Source organism: Schistocerca piceifrons, chromosome 1 (genome assembly GCF_021461385.2).
Source record: "Schistocerca piceifrons isolate TAMUIC-IGC-003096 chromosome 1, iqSchPice1.1, whole genome shotgun sequence".
In the NCBI taxonomy this organism is placed as follows: domain Eukaryota; kingdom Metazoa; phylum Arthropoda; class Insecta; order Orthoptera; family Acrididae; genus Schistocerca; species Schistocerca piceifrons.
In genome coordinates this window covers 184,843,559-184,859,469 of record NC_060138.1, presented here as the reverse complement: position 1 = coordinate 184,859,469, position 15,911 = coordinate 184,843,559, and the positions used below count along the sequence as shown (strand labels likewise).

General features: G+C 41.9%; 1 protein-coding gene across 1 annotated transcript in view; it reads right to left on the bottom strand.

Annotated features, from left to right (window-relative positions):
- LOC124789340 (active breakpoint cluster region-related protein) overlaps window positions 1-15,911 on the bottom strand; it is a 134,977-nt gene that overhangs the window by 26,817 nt on the left and 92,249 nt on the right. Inside the window, exon 13 of the mRNA XM_047256665.1 lies at window positions 12,448-12,614. Coding sequence (XP_047112621.1) covers window positions 12,448-12,614 — 167 coding nt within the window. The remainder of the gene's footprint in view (window positions 1-12,447; window positions 12,615-15,911) is intronic.

The following is a 15,911-nucleotide window of genomic DNA, read 5'->3' as shown; positions in this document are numbered from 1 at the left end:
ATTCATTCAAGTGAATAGTTAATTTTTTTGGTCATGCCCACATAAAATGCTGTACAGAAACTGCAACAGAGCTGGTGTATGACTTGGCTGCTTTCACAGTTGGCCCTGCCTCTGATGGGGTAGGGTGAGCTAGTGACAGCACTTGGGTAGGATATGTCGAGTTGGTGAATCAGGCGGGTACTGAATCTGGGTCTTCCACAGGAATATGACCCTTATGGCAAGGGGCTGGAAGTGGGAGTGACATAAAAATGGACCAGCATGCCGTGTTGACCGGGCGGGCAGCAGAATACCAATGCTGGATGAGTGGGTACAGTTGTGGGTAGAATGTCTCTCTTTTCCAGCCATGATGGTAGATCGTGGCAGAAGGAAAATGTCAGCAATGCAGGGTCTGGGTTCTAAAGGGTGATGATGGCCTTCAGTGGGGTTAAGACAGCTGTTGATGAGTATAAATTGTTATCTGCTTGGATGATGTACAGTTGGCTTCAGTGAGCTAGTGTTCATATAGCAGCTCATGCACTTTTCATTTTGTGTCTTTGTTTATTAAAATTGCCTACAGCACCATCTAAAAGGACACCGGAGCTTATTTTTGGTTTCTTGTTTATCAATTAAAGATGGATAGGCACTGCGCCTGTTGTGTACGGATGCAGGGGGAATTGGCCACTCTCCGTAAACAGTTGGAAGCTGTGTTGGCCGCAGTCTACAGGCTTCAGGCTGCTGCTCTGGGCTGCAGGAACATTAGGGTACTTGAGACAAATGCTGTGGCACCTCTGGAGCCTATAGTGTTGTCTGGGATCCATGATATGCATGTCCCCACCAGCCGACTGTTACCTGACAGTGACTGGCAAAGAGTGGCGGTGTTGTGAATCTCTGGATGGAAGGCAAAAGTGGGTACCACTTCTGTCCCCTCACATCTTCAAAACAGGTTTGTGGTGTTGCCTGCTGGTGAAAGTAGATCAGACTCAGCACAGAATGCCTCACCTGTTGGGACTGGGGTCAATCTTCCCAAGAGGTCTGGACAAGGGCAGATGCTGGGATACCTGTCATTGTGGGCTCCAATGTTGGGCAAGTGAGGGGTCCCCTCAGGAAAATAGCGGGCATGTCGAGAAAGAAGGCCAGTGTCCATTCTGTTTGCCTGCCAGGGAGTCTCATCCGAGATTTGGAGGAGACTCTACTAGCAGCAACTGATCACAAAGGGCGCACCCGGCAGCAAATCGTGGCTTATGTAGGCACGAATGATACTTGCCACCTTGGTTCAGAGGGCAAGGTGGCTGGCCCATTTGGTGAACACAACTAGCCTCACCTACAGGGCAGAAACGGAACTATTGTTTAGCAGCATTCCTCCCAGAACTGATCACGGTCCTTTGATTTGGAGCTGAGTGGAAGATCTAAACCAGAGGCTCAGATGACTTTGCGATAATATCAGATGCAAATTTCTCAATCTCCACTATCAGGTGGAGAATTTTAGGATACCCCTTAATAGGTCAGGCGTGCACTACACACAGGAAGTAGCTACTAGGGAATGGGAGTATGTGTGGTGTGCAAATGTGGTTTTTTTAGGTTAGAGAAATCCCTCCACAGGCCTGAAATTATGCCTTCTGAGTCCAGAGAGAGAGAGAGAGAGAGAGAGAGAGAGAGTAGCATTAGTCATAGCAGAATGGAGTAAGGAAATGTTTATATAGCATTAGCTAACTGCAGAAGCATCTATGGAAAGGTTCTGGAACTAATCTCCCTTATAAATGGTAATGATGTCCACATAGTACTTGGGACAGAAAGCTGGCTGAAACCAGAGGTTAGCAGGAATGAAATTCTAAATTCCAATCAGAATGTTTATTGCAAATATAGGTTGAATGTTAGTGGTAGGGGTGTGATAATACAATAATAATAACAATAATAATAATAATAAAAGTTTGATAATACATAGTGAGACTAGTACACATTGTTAAGGGTGGATCAAACGTGGTCATTGGACGCTGTTACAGACCCCTTTCCTTAGCAACACTGACAAAACAGTGGAGGGGAAAATTTTAGAATATTTTGTGTACATTTCCTCATAATGTTATAGTTTTAGCTGGAGATTTTAACTTACCAACTTCAGACTCGGAGATTCAAATAATTAGGACAGGTAGTCAGGACAAAGAATAATGTGAAATTGTTCTAAGTACCTTATTGCAAAATTACTTTGAGCAGTTAATCAGGGAACAACTTATTAAGATAACATCTCTTAGATCTGCTGATGACAAACTTTTTGACTCAGTTAGCACAAAAGAGGGAATCAATGATCATAAGGCCATTACAGCATTTCAGATTATCTGACAAGTCATCGCAAAAATTTCATTTCATTCACTGATAATGTCAAGCATAAATGGGCAAGATTTAAAAGCACTGTACAATATGCTTTAGACACATACATCATGAGCAAAATTATGAGGGATGGAAAAGACCTACCCTTGTTTAACAACCATGTTAGGAAGCTGCTACAAAAGCAAAAAGTGCTTCAGTGCAAATTTAAATGCAAGAAAAGTGCCATATATAAAAAATAATTAAATGAAGCCAAAATTAGCATAAGGAAAACTATGCGTCAAGAATCAACGAATACAAAAATAAAAATCTACCTATCAACTTGACAGAAAATCCTAAGAAAGTCTGGTCTTATGTTAAGTCAGTAAAAGGATTGAAGTCATACGTCAAGAAACTCCGTGACCATAATGGCACTGAAACATAGACTGACACAGAAAAGGCTGAAATGCTAAATGTCCTTTTTCCAAAACTGTGCCATAAAGAAGATCACACTGTAGTTCCTCCTTTAAATAATCACATGAACTACAAAATGACATATCGAAATAAGTGGCCAAGGGATAGAAAAGCAACTGAAATCACTCAACAGAGGAAAGCCACTGGACCTGATGGGATACCATTTTGAATCTACACAGAGTATGTGGAAAAAATATTTGCACCAGTGAACCACACATCTCTTGAGGAGTGAAGCATTCCTTACGTTTGGATAAAAGCACAGGTCATTCCCGATTTCAAGAAACACTGTCGAACAGATGCACAAACCTGTGGGCTTATAAAGACCGCGCAGGATACGGTGGCTGATGCAAGACACCAATTTTCATACAAAGCACTGGGTGAGTTTGTTCAGAAGGGGAGGCCAACAGTGTTTGCTATCTTTCGGACGGTCAGCAATGACAGGATCGAGACACATGCCCTGCAGTCTTTCTCAAATGATTTACAGAAACTATTTGGTAAAAAATTGATTTTTGTGTTGCTTATAGCTTTACATATCAGGTTAGTGATGATGTGTTCATCATTTTGTTAATGGTCATACCATTGTGGTATTTATGTGGAAGTAAGGCATTGCACAAAATTCAAAGAAGTGTGAATTGAAAAATAAGGGTCGCTATTATTTTGTGTTTGCTGCATATTACATAATATGTTGCTGCATATGAAATGTAGCTAACCTATTGAAGTGTCCTTTAGACTTTGATGGAAGTCTCTATCAGTCACCAGTCTCGAGAAAACCAATTTGACATAGCACACTCATTTGTCAGTGCACCCCACCGGCAATAAATCCAAAGAGAAATATTCACAACATTTACAATATTTCATAAACGGTTTGAGATATCGGAATGGGATTTTGGCAAATGACAGCACACAAAGAAGAGAGTACTTTTCTATATGGTTATTATGCAAAACTTAATTATCTACCCTCTTACTCCAGCAACTACTGACTTTTTTGATGAAAGAATGTAAATCAGGGTGTATACGCAGACAAGGAAAAAAAAATCTCTGATTTCCCGGCCAAAAATACACTTTCTCCCAGGTGAAAATACACTTTTTCTGTGCTAAGTGACAGTATACTTCCTTTGAATGGTGATGGTTTTATACACTGGCTTAGAATTTCCCAGCTCTTTAGAAAACAAAACTCAGGGGAAAAAAAAAAACATGTTTTGGAAAGGTGTTTCCTGTGCAGCAACATAGACACAGCATATTTTCGTATTACGAAAGTATAAATTCTAATTCCACCAAACACTGCATGTTACTTTTCGAAGCATTGAAATTGAGTTTGCGATGCGCTTCTGTAAGCCGGTCAGAGCTTATGTCATGTGATCTCACCAGCCAATGAGAGCGGATATTCAGAGCATAGGACACATGATGTAGTCAGCCGATAGCAACATTACTGTTAAGCAGTGCGAACACACAAATAGGAGAAGTTAATGGTTTCAATTAATGTACATAGTGTTGCTACAAGAAAAGAAAAGCCTTCACATATAATATTGGCCTTGAAGATAAATAAGCTGCAGGAGAAGCTAAGCCCTCACATATAATGTTGATGTTTTCTGCATGAGTTACACTTTAAGATATAGCACACAAATGTGCCAGTAACATTTTTCACAACGACGTAAATGTCTGATCTTCTGGGCTCAATATTCTTGTCCTTCTTGGTTGTCCTCAAAGAGTTGATTTTTAAATGAGAGTCAAACGCTCTGTGATTTAGGAAATTCATCGTAGCTTTTCGCACATAGTTCATCTTGCGTAAATGGAAATTTACTTGGAAAGTAACACTTTTCAAACAACCATTCACAACATTTTCCCGCAACCTGTTAGAAATAGGTTTGTTTCAGTCATTGACAGAGAGCGCCAGAGAGTGCACAACGAGATTTGACGGCAAACCCGTGAAGACTATTTACAAAAATAATTTCACTGTTCTGCAAGGCGATTAATGGGTGACTGTCAGAGAGGTGGAAATAAAATAAAATCTGAAACTAATAACACTTTTAGCCTTTTGTAATTATGTGAATGTATTTTATTTCACTTGGTAGCTCGGGGCCACAGAAATCTGTTTTGTTTTCATTTGATGTGAGAGCAATAAACGAAGAGGAAACAGCAAGATCACTAAACGTAAATACTGGTCACATGGAGACTACCTACCTCCCCATTACAACTCAGACTGCTTTGTGCATCAGCCTGGAGCTATGATATTTCCGAACTGGGGCATTACTGGATAATGCCATCCCCCTCCCCCCCCTGAACAACCTCAGGTCCCTCTGTAAGATCCGTTACTGGGCAATTACAACTCCCTACACCACACCTCCCAAATTGAAAACATGACCTCCACCCCAACACCTGGAAGAGACTCCAGACACAACCTCCAAAAATTATCAAAGTTAATGCCAAGTTTCAAGTACCACTGCCCATCAACAACTGTCCTACCCCAGTGAAGCCCCCGTCAACCACTACCTTTACCATCTGCTACATCCAACAAAACCCAGCACCTAAACAAACCGAAGACACTGTTGTCAATATATCCACAAAAAACCTCAATCTTACAGAAGTTACTACTCTCCTTCTCCTGATCTTCACAGTGGAAACACTTTCTTTGCTACCAATCTCTCCAACCAAAGTTAACCTAGCCCCTACACTGAATCTTGCCTCTCCAACTTTGCACCACCATCCAACTGCGACTCTCCCAGTCTCCCATGTAACCACCCCCTGGTTACCTTCCAGGAATTACTTATCTGCAATTTCGTCTCACTGTCTTTCCCTAGATTCCTTCCCAAGAACACAAACTCTCAACAGAACAGAAAACAGCCTTCTGCAGACACTGATTTAAACGTCCTGCCTGCAGACAAAGACTCCACCACTGTTGTGATGAATCACAATGACAGAAGACATCTGCCAACTGCCGACTCCTCCACATACAAATCCTGCTATAGTGATCTCATCCCATTAGTATAACCTCCAATTCCCACAGAAATCCTTAAACAATCCCTGCATCATTTCTCTGAATCCAGTGGCGCCCCCCCCCCCCCTCCCCCACACACATGCACGCACACACATCCACCTACCTTCCACATGCTTCCCAAAATTCATAAACATAACAATCCTGGATGTCCCGTTGTAGCTGGTTACAGTGCTCTCTCTGAAAGAATCTCCACTCTTGTAGACTAACACATCCAACCAATTGCTTGCAGACTTGCCTCTCACATTAAAGGCACAAATCACTTTCTTCACTGACTCTCAGCACTCCCACCCCAATATTTCTCAATGCCACCTCCCTATATTCTTACACCACCCACACCTGTGGCTTTGCTGCAGTTGAAACTTTCACAAAAGTACTTGTCCTTTGAGGGGATATGATGTACAGGGTGTCTCTCGAAAGACACCAGCCGCTGTCACTGCATCTGCCAGCTGCTGCTGCGCCTGACTCTTGGACACTAATCTGCTGGTAGTCACCTGCACGTGCACTTCCCCAAGTTAAGAGCAAACAACATTGCCATCTGATTAACTTATGCTTACCTTTATATATACAGCATGTGCTTAAAATAATGTCCTTCTGTGGTAAGAGCAGTCTGACATATCCTGAACACATTAGCAAGCACTCAACGAATTTTGGCTGCTCAAATCTGGGAAATGACTAGCCAAACCCTGTCTTCCAACTCCTCAAACATGTGGGGATTGGTTGCATACACCTTTTCTTTTAATGTTCCCCAAGGATAAAAATCACACAGATTTAGATCTGGGGAACGAAGAGGCCAGTCAACTAACCTACCAACAAAAACACTTTGTATGAAGATATGTTGTCTCGCATTGTACTGCAAGAAATAACCAAAAATCTCTTTGTTAGGTTTAGTTCTCGGAAAAAAAAATAGAATGCAGTGTATTGTTCACATACCTGTCAGATTATATTGTTTCATGGAAAAAGATAATTTGTCTTGCACTAATTGTACACCACACACCTGTTTTCACATCATGCCGAAATTGTTGATGTAATTCATGAGGATTTTTGGAGCTCCAATGTCAATTGTTCTGAGAATTTATGTGCCCTGACAAATGCAGCCATGCTTCATCAGAAAAAGAAAGCATCAACTTCCCCATCTTGCACAGACTGTAATAGCCAGTTGCAATAATGGCATCAGGCAACAGTATCCAGGTTCCTCAGTTGATGCACTAGCATTACTTTGTATGATTTCAATTGTGAACAGATTGTGAACAGATGCTCTGGACACACCAATCTGAAATGCCAAACAACGCAGAGATTTTCTTGGACTTCTTTCCAAGGCCTCCCCAATCTAGTCTAATTCATTTTTTGTTAAAACACTAGTCCTCTTGGCCTTTGTTTGTGTAACGCAGATCCGGTCTCTTGAAATTTCTCCTCTAATATGTGCATCGTCAAATCACTGGGAACATGCACACCGGGAAATTTTCGTATGAATTCAAGTCGACATGCCACATACGATTCTGTTTTACCATAGTTCAACACAAGAAACACTTGTTGATCCTTTGTGTACACGCCAAATGGAAATTTGACAGAAAACTCAAAAAACACCCGAGCACTCAGTTGCACAGTGTAGATGACAGAGACATGGTGTTTCTGTCTGAGCACTGGGTCCAGTGGCATATTGGCAGGGAAACCCCTAAACTCTGCGCGGTTGCAATAATGATGTCCAGCAACAATATTTGAAGCGATTAAACTTGACAAAAAAACTAAAGGGAAACACCAGTACACTCAGCCACATAGTATAGGGGGCATGCGCAAAGTTGTTGCTGTCCGAGACCTACGCATAGCAAACGTGCTGCGCAGAGCCTCCCTGGGCGTCTTTCGTGACACACCTAGTATAAACAATTCCACAGTAATGCCATAGCGACCCACATTGCACCCTCCTATGCCAATGTTTATAGGTGATCCCGAGGTAACCTTCTAAGTTCCCAAAACCCCAAGCCCCTTGCCTGGTTCAGTTTCACTTATGATACTTTCATGATCTTGACCCAGGGCCAGGACACCCTGTCCCCATTCCTCCATAGCCACCAGTTTTTCTCCCACTCGTTTCATCTGGTTCTCCTCAGCCCAATGTGTAACTTTCCTGCATGTTGACCTCCATTCATACCTTTGTCTCTATAAAACTGCACTAACCACCAAATGTAGATAAATTTATAAAGCTTTAATCCCTTAAATCTGAAAAAGTTGATCATATGCAGTCTAGCACCCCTGCCCTGGATGGCGTACATGCAGTGATGAGAATTACCTTGCCCAGTATGTTGAAGGTCTCGCCTAGACCTTCACAGGCAGGCAATATCCTCAAACTACTTTGCAAACAGATTTGCTGTATCACAAGTTCACACATCTCTGTAATGCTCCCACTACCCCAAAGAACCAGCTGCAAAGGAGCAATCCCCTCATCATGCAATATCATCCTGGACTGGCAGATCGGAGCAACTGAACCACATCCCTCACAAGGTCTGTTATTGGGCATCGAAAAAAGGGAAATTCTATCCACAGTCTTTTCCACCCCTTGGTATTCTGCAGCCCATTCAATCTTCACAACATCTTGGTCCGTCCTATGCCATTCCCACTACCGGCTCCTTGCTGCCTGGGCCACACCCCATGGAAGATCCAGGTACAAGACCTGCCTAATTCACTCACCCACTACTACTACTCTAGTTCCTGTCACAGGCCTCTCATTGTCATCTAGTGGTAAATGGCAATACTCCTCAGAAGCACAGTTCTGCTTCCTTTCATGTAGTGAACATCATGTGGAACACGTACAGCAAGGTGCACTTGTCGTTGACATGCCATAACTTATTCATTATTTGTTTGGGCGATTAGAAATTACACATAAGGCTGGTAACAAATCTCCACTGGTGAGGAAGAGATATAACTGTTTACAATCATAACAAAATATTTCAACACATTACCTACATTTCACATGCAGCAATGTGTAATTTAAAGAGCACCAACCAAGAAGTACCATCATTTTTCATAAAAGTTGGTGAATTTGCGAGATTCTTAAAACAGGAAACAAACATGGGCACGATCTTCTCATGAACTTAAAAACAGAAGATGGGTGGGATTCAGACACTCATTGTGGATGACTAACGATTTCAAGTGATTTCTAGATATGGTTGGGGGTCACATTTGAAACAAAGGGGACAATTCTCATAGTGTTAGGAGCAATGACACCAAAAATCAGTTGGAAACAAGAGATCACCTCATCACCGACTGCATAACACATCAAGTTGCGAGCAGACAGTGTTCCTCTATACAGCAATAACACAAAAAAGGTGCACAAAAATGGTTGAAATGGCTCTGAGCACTATGCGACTTAACTTCTAAGGTCATCAGTCGTCTAGAACTTAGAACTAATTAAACCTAACTAACCTAAGGACATCACACACATCCATGCCCGAGGCAGGATTCGAACCTGCGACCGTAGAGGTCGCTCGGTTCCATACTGTAGCGCCTAGAACCGCAGGGCCACTCTGGCCGGCAAAGGTGCACAAACGGCTGAAAATGATATATGGCTCCCTCAATGAAAGATCATCTTTCAGCCTTCCTTTTAATGACAATGAGGTCGAGAAAGCCAGTGGATGCCTAAAGCTAAGGGAAGCAGCAGGGCTAGATGGGAGTGTTCCAGAATTTATCACCCACCTTGGCAAAAATGGAAGAAAATGGTCCACACAATTTCACTCACAAGGGGAGGCCACGACGTCTCGAACGCGGATTTACTGCAAACTTCGTACACTCGTAGTACTCCATTAGGGCAACAAAATGTATAAGCAATAGCGCGTACTTCTCAAGTGTTGTTGAGAAAATCGCAAGATAATTTCAACCGTCAAATATACACACCTGTGCGTGGCCATTTTTACCAGGAAGCACCAGCAGCCGAGTGGCTAGCGTTCAAGTCCCGTAATCGCTGGGTCGCTGGATCGAGTCCCACTAGTCAGTTTTTTGTTTTTAATTTCTAACACAGTAATTTTCTTTACTATTTATAATTGATGTAATGGGAAAAATACGTGTAATCGGATGAACTTTTGTTAAATTTACAGTGTTATTTGGCACTCTACAAATTTTATTATCATAAATAATGTAATATTGATAACTACTGACTAGTAAACGACCAAACGCATAAAGTGATACTGAAAATGTATGCTTGTCCGTGTCTTCAAAATTGTTCGTATTTAATCGAAAGAGAACAAGAAATTGCTTCTCATGAAGACGCTATTGAAATACACTCGATACTGCATGACCAATGATCAGCGCCGATATTTAAGGAAATGCTGCGTTATGCATGGTTTGCTTCCAAATTATTGGCTGAAACAGAGGTTTTTGAAAAGGTTCAAGGTTTGTTTTTCCACGGAAAACCTCAAAACACCTTGCTTGTGCGGAAACCTAGCATTTATTCAATGCGGCTGGTGCCGTTTAACTTTGTTTTTTATGTTTTTACGAAAAATACCATCCCACAACTTGTAATCGTAATGTCGAAAGTGACGATTAATTGTACACCTTTTGAAAGCCATCTGTGGCGGTCAAAACTTGGAGGTAACAAGTCGTTTCGGGCTCCTTCCAGGTAGAGGGGATTGCTCAAATCACGGACAAGCATACATTTTCAGTATCACTTTATGTGTTTGGCCGTTTATTAGTCTGTAGTTATGAATATTATATTATTTGTGATAGTAAAAATTTGTAGACTGCCAAATAACATTGTAAATTTAATAAAAGCTCATCCGATTACACGTATTTTTTTCCCCATTACAACAGCTGTAATATAAATAGCAAAGAAAATGACTATGACACACACACACACACACACACACACACACACACACACACACACACACACACACACACACACATCCCTGATGAGTGGGACTCGATCCAGCGACCCAGCGATTACGGGACTTGAACGCTAACCACTCGGCTGCCGGTGCTTCCTCGTAAAAGCGGCCACGCACAGGTATATATATTTGACGATCGAAATTATCTTGCGATTTTCTCAATAACGCTTGAGAAGTACGCGCTACTACTTACACTTTTGTAGTCCTAATGGAGTACTACGAGTGTACGAAGTTTGCAGTAAATCTGCGTTCCAAACATCGTGGCCTCCCCTTGTCAGTCTACTTGAGCAAAGGTCACATACCAGCAGCTTTTAAGACAGCAAAAACCCTTGCAACCCTCAAACCAGGGAAACTGAAAGACAATCCATCAAACTAATGCCCAACTGCCTTTCTCAGTGTCTGTTATACAGAAAAACTCACCTACAACAGGATTTACTGCACAGTGACAGTAAAGTGCCTTTCTACCAAGCAGGCTTCAGGCAAAACCTCAGCTGCTGTGATCAAGTACTGGCAATCACTTCTTATATCAATACTGGTATCCATAAAGGACTAAAAACTTCAGCGGTGTTTGTGGATCTGACTGCTGGTTATGATACAGTGTGGCTGGCTGGACTAATGCTAAAGCTACGGCAAATTGTATGTCACTTAAGGCTAACAACACTGTTGTCCAACAATGTTGAAAAACCAGTTTTTCCGAGCACATCTTCATAACAAAATGAACAAGTCATATACAATCACGAATGGTCTACCACAAGGATCTGTCCTAGCCCCACTGTTGTTCAGCCTGTACGTACATTACATGCCAGAAACTGTATCCAAGAAGTTCTGCAATGCAGATGATACTACCATTACATTAAAAAGCAAGCACTTGGAGGATGGAGAAAACATGCTCACACAAGACCTGAGACTAGTTGGTGATTATTACTGACACTGGAGATAGTGTCTCAACACTACAAAAACTGAAGTGACAGCTTTCCATCTCAACAACGTCTTAGCAAACCAGCTGCTACAAGCCATTTTTTGTAATAAAATGGTTCACAACAACACTCACTCTAAGTATCTCAGATCACACTGGATTGTTCACTACATTCAGGACTCACCTCATAGCACTTGCAGTAAAGTTAAATACCATGACCAACATTATCCAGGAACCAGCTGGAACTTCTTGGTAGCTTGAGATGACACACTCTGTACTGTGACTTTGTCTCTCTTATATTCTACAGCTGAATATTGCACACCATATGGTACAAGAATATGCATTTCAGCAAGATGGATGTTTACAGGAATGATGCAATAATACAACGGAAATTCCACAACAGACAATTAACACCTCATCTACACATTAATGTTATGTGGCATACAAAAGAGTAAACTTATTACTTTCTTTCAATTTAAGCACACAAACTTATATATGTAGCTATGGAGGTGAGTGTCTGGGTCTGGATCTCTCTCTGTTTGTGGGGCAGAGGGGAGGGAGGGACAGCATGGAGCAACAGAAACCCGAAAGCCAGTGCACTTACCCAATTTCAAAGTGAGCACACCATTCACCAGTTCATCAGCAGATGAATTGTTGCTAATCCAAAGATTATTCGTGATACAAAATATTATTTAATGCATTCAATTTTTCTCTCACCATTCCTCTTACCTTTCTGTTACAATCTTTTACTCTCCCAACATCGAAAGCTACACTTTTCATGATGAATCATCAGCTTTATTTCCTTAGAGAGCTATTCTTCAATACTGCACTTTTGTATATACATCTCATCAACTGCTTAAACTATTTATTACATTTCAAAACTATTTATTTCTTCTTATTAAACAATGACTTACTTGCAAACTTGTTGAATTTTAGCCCCAAACAGTCCTGAGGTTTTTGCAGCAGGAACTCTCCTGAGCGTTACCTCACTTGGCACAAATTTTAATGATATTTTTAAGGTACAGTTCTGAAGTGGCATGGATTTTGCAACCTGCTGATCCCCTAACCATGATCTGCTTAACTGGAAAGTAAAGTAAAGTTGATATCATTAGTATACCAGATAATGCATTATTTGCACTTGATAAGCCTCCGCAATGGTACACAATGATAGAAATGATGTACTTAGTGAGAAGGAACAATAACTAAAAAAGAATTAAACAGATATTTCAAAGATACATTTCACTTCTACATACCTAATTACATACGTCAAACAGAATGTACAACTAATAATAGCACATAATCCAAATTTTGCATAAGAAATGATGAATCACAGGCTTCATACAACAAATAAAAAGTTAATAGCAACGATAAAAGAGCACAAGTCATGTGGCAGCCTACTAATTTATAGGGTGAACAGCTAATACAATAAGGGACAAAACTGAGAAAACAGTTGGATAGTTCAAATAAAAGGCACGCCGAGTTAAAACTGAGGCTGACTGCTTCAGAATACAGTATTTGCCCTGATTCTTAACTACAGGATACAATTCACATAGATAGTTTGCAAAACTGAAACTTTATCTTTTTTCCTTCCTGGTAGTGGGTGCATACATATCTCTGGATTGTGTCGTATGAAGACTGATTCTTGATGCTTTCAATGTTTCAACTTATGTACAATTTCAATTTAGGTAATGCTAGTAAAAATCATTTAGAAATTCTCCAGGTAGTAGTAATCTAATAACCAGAGTACGATTTTACATTAAAAATATATATAAAAACTTGTGGAATGTTAATTTCCAAACTTTAGATTTTCATATAATTTGTTCTACTAGTTACATTTGGCTACGCACAACCTCATATAAATTTCTGAACAGCTTCTGTAAGAAGTTCTCTTTTTTTTCAAATGGTACCTTTTTCACCCCATGATATAAATGAAATTACGTCTACATCTACAAACATACTCTGGAAACCACAGTGAAGTGCATGCCAGAGTGTATTTCCCATTGTTATTGTTATGTCCTAGCCAGTAATGCCACCCGAGCCCGCTGCCAAAAAGGTTGGCAGCATCAAAGTCCGGACGCCGTCCGTATAAGCAGCGCCAGCGATACAGGAAATCGCCGCAAGTCTGCGCGCGCCACCGCTGGCTTCTGGCTTCTTAAGCGCTGGAGTCGCGAGCGCTAGGACAGTTCTGTATTCGCCGCTCAGTTGTATACTCACCACCGAATTGTGTACTTGCTAGTCAGTTGTGTGTTCATCGCGGCAGAGTTGTTGTTTGTCGTCAGCCGACGACACGCGCTAAACGCGCTGATTTGGTGTCTTCCGCCTCCACTGCACCGATCCAGAGACAGTGTAATAAACTATTTGTGAAGCTACGCATCCAGGATAAGACCTTCAATTTTCAATTAGACACTGGTGCGTCTGTGACTCTCATAAATAGTGCTACGTATGCAGCTATCGGCCGCCCTAAACTTTCAGCGGCAAAACATTCTTTGGCTACATATAGTGGAGAACAAATTCCTGTATTAGGTGTATGTAGCGTGCCAGCCACATTCCGTGGCAATACAAAAACAGTTTCATTCACAGTGCTCCGCGCTACAGACAGTGTAAACATTTTCGGATTAGACTGTTTTGACTTGTTTGGCCTGTCTATCCAAGACAATGTGTTGCAAATCAATTCTGTTGTTGTTCCTCAAGACAGCATAACCGAGTTGTGTAAACGATACAGTGACATATTTAAAGACGAACTAGGTTGTGCTGCGCACTTTGCCGCTCATATTACGTTAAAAGATAATGCTCAGCCTCGATTTTGTCGTGCTCGTCCAGTGCCTCACGCCCTCCGGGCACCTGTAGAAGATGAACTTCGTCGTTGGCAAAACGACGGTGTTATTCAACCCGTTTCAGCGAGCCAGTGGGCTTCTCCCTTAGTTATTATAAAGAAACCGTCTGGCAAGTTACGTTTGTGTGCTGATTTTAAGTCGACAGTGAATCCTCAGACTGTGATTGATTCTTTTCCTTTGCCTAGACCGGACGAGCTGATGGATAAGTTAGGGGAAGCTCGTTTCTTTTCCAAAATTGATCTCCGTGAAGCATATTTGCAATTGCCCCTCGACGAGCAATCACAACAGTATTTTGTCATAAACACGTCGTTGGGGTTGTTCCGTTTTCTGCGTTTGCCTTTTGGTTGTGCGTCAGCTCCAGCTGTTTTTCAGCGTTTTTTTGTCACAACTTCTGGCTAATGTGCCATCGTGTTGCAACTATTTAGACGATATTGTTGTGTCCGGTCGGACGCCTGCTGAACATTTCCGTAATTTGGAGTGTTTGTTTAAAGTGTTGTCTCAGGCAGGCCTACGTTGCAACATCGATAAATGTTCATTTTTCCTTACGGAGCTGGAGTATCTGGGACATGTTATTAATGCTCAAGGCATTCATCCCTCCCAGTCACATTTAGCAGCTATTCGTGATTTGCCCGCTCCTCGCAATCTGAATGAATTGCAAGCAGTTCTTGGCAAATTGACATATTATATTAGGTTTCTACCTAATGCATCACAGATTGCTGCACCGTTGCATCGTCTCCGCCGTAAGAATGTTCCGTTTGTGTGGTCAGCTGATTGCCAATCAGCCTTTCAGCAGCTTAAAGAGGCTTTATTCAATGATCGTTGTCTGGTCCATTACGACCCTAACAAGCCTCTGGTATTAGCTTGTGATGCCTCTTCTTACGGCCTCGGTGCTGTGTTGTCTCACCGCGTCGGTAACACCGAACGTCCTATTGCGTTCGCATCTAAATTGCTAAACAAAGCTCAGTGTAATTATAGCCAATTGGACAAGGAAGCGTTGGCTATTGTGTTCGGTGTCACAAAATTCCATCACTACCTCTATGGTAGACCATTCTATTTAGTGACAGATCACAAGCCCCTGACGTCACTGTTTCATCCGTCTAAATCGGTTCCTCAGCAGACAGCTCAGAGACTACAACGTTGGGCTCTTTTGTTATCACAATACCAGTATGAGATACTGTATCGCCCTACAGCTCAGCATGCAAACGCTGACGCGCTTTCTCGATTGCCGATTGCTGCGGATGATGTCTTCGATTCCTCTGAAGACTCTTGCCATCAGATTGACGCCGATGAGCATCAATCCCTCCGGGATTTTCCGATTGATTATCGTCAGGTGGCACGTGAGACAGCTACGGATCCTCATCTGAGTTTACTATTACGTTTTGTTCAACGTGGTTGGCCGTCCAAGGCAAAGGACATATCGGATCCTGTGGTTCGTCGCTATTATCCGCAACGTCATCTGTTGTCTGTTTCGCACGGAGTTTTGCTGTTACGCACCGAGAATGACCAGCTTCGTGTAGTGGTTCCCCAACTGCTCCAATCCAAGG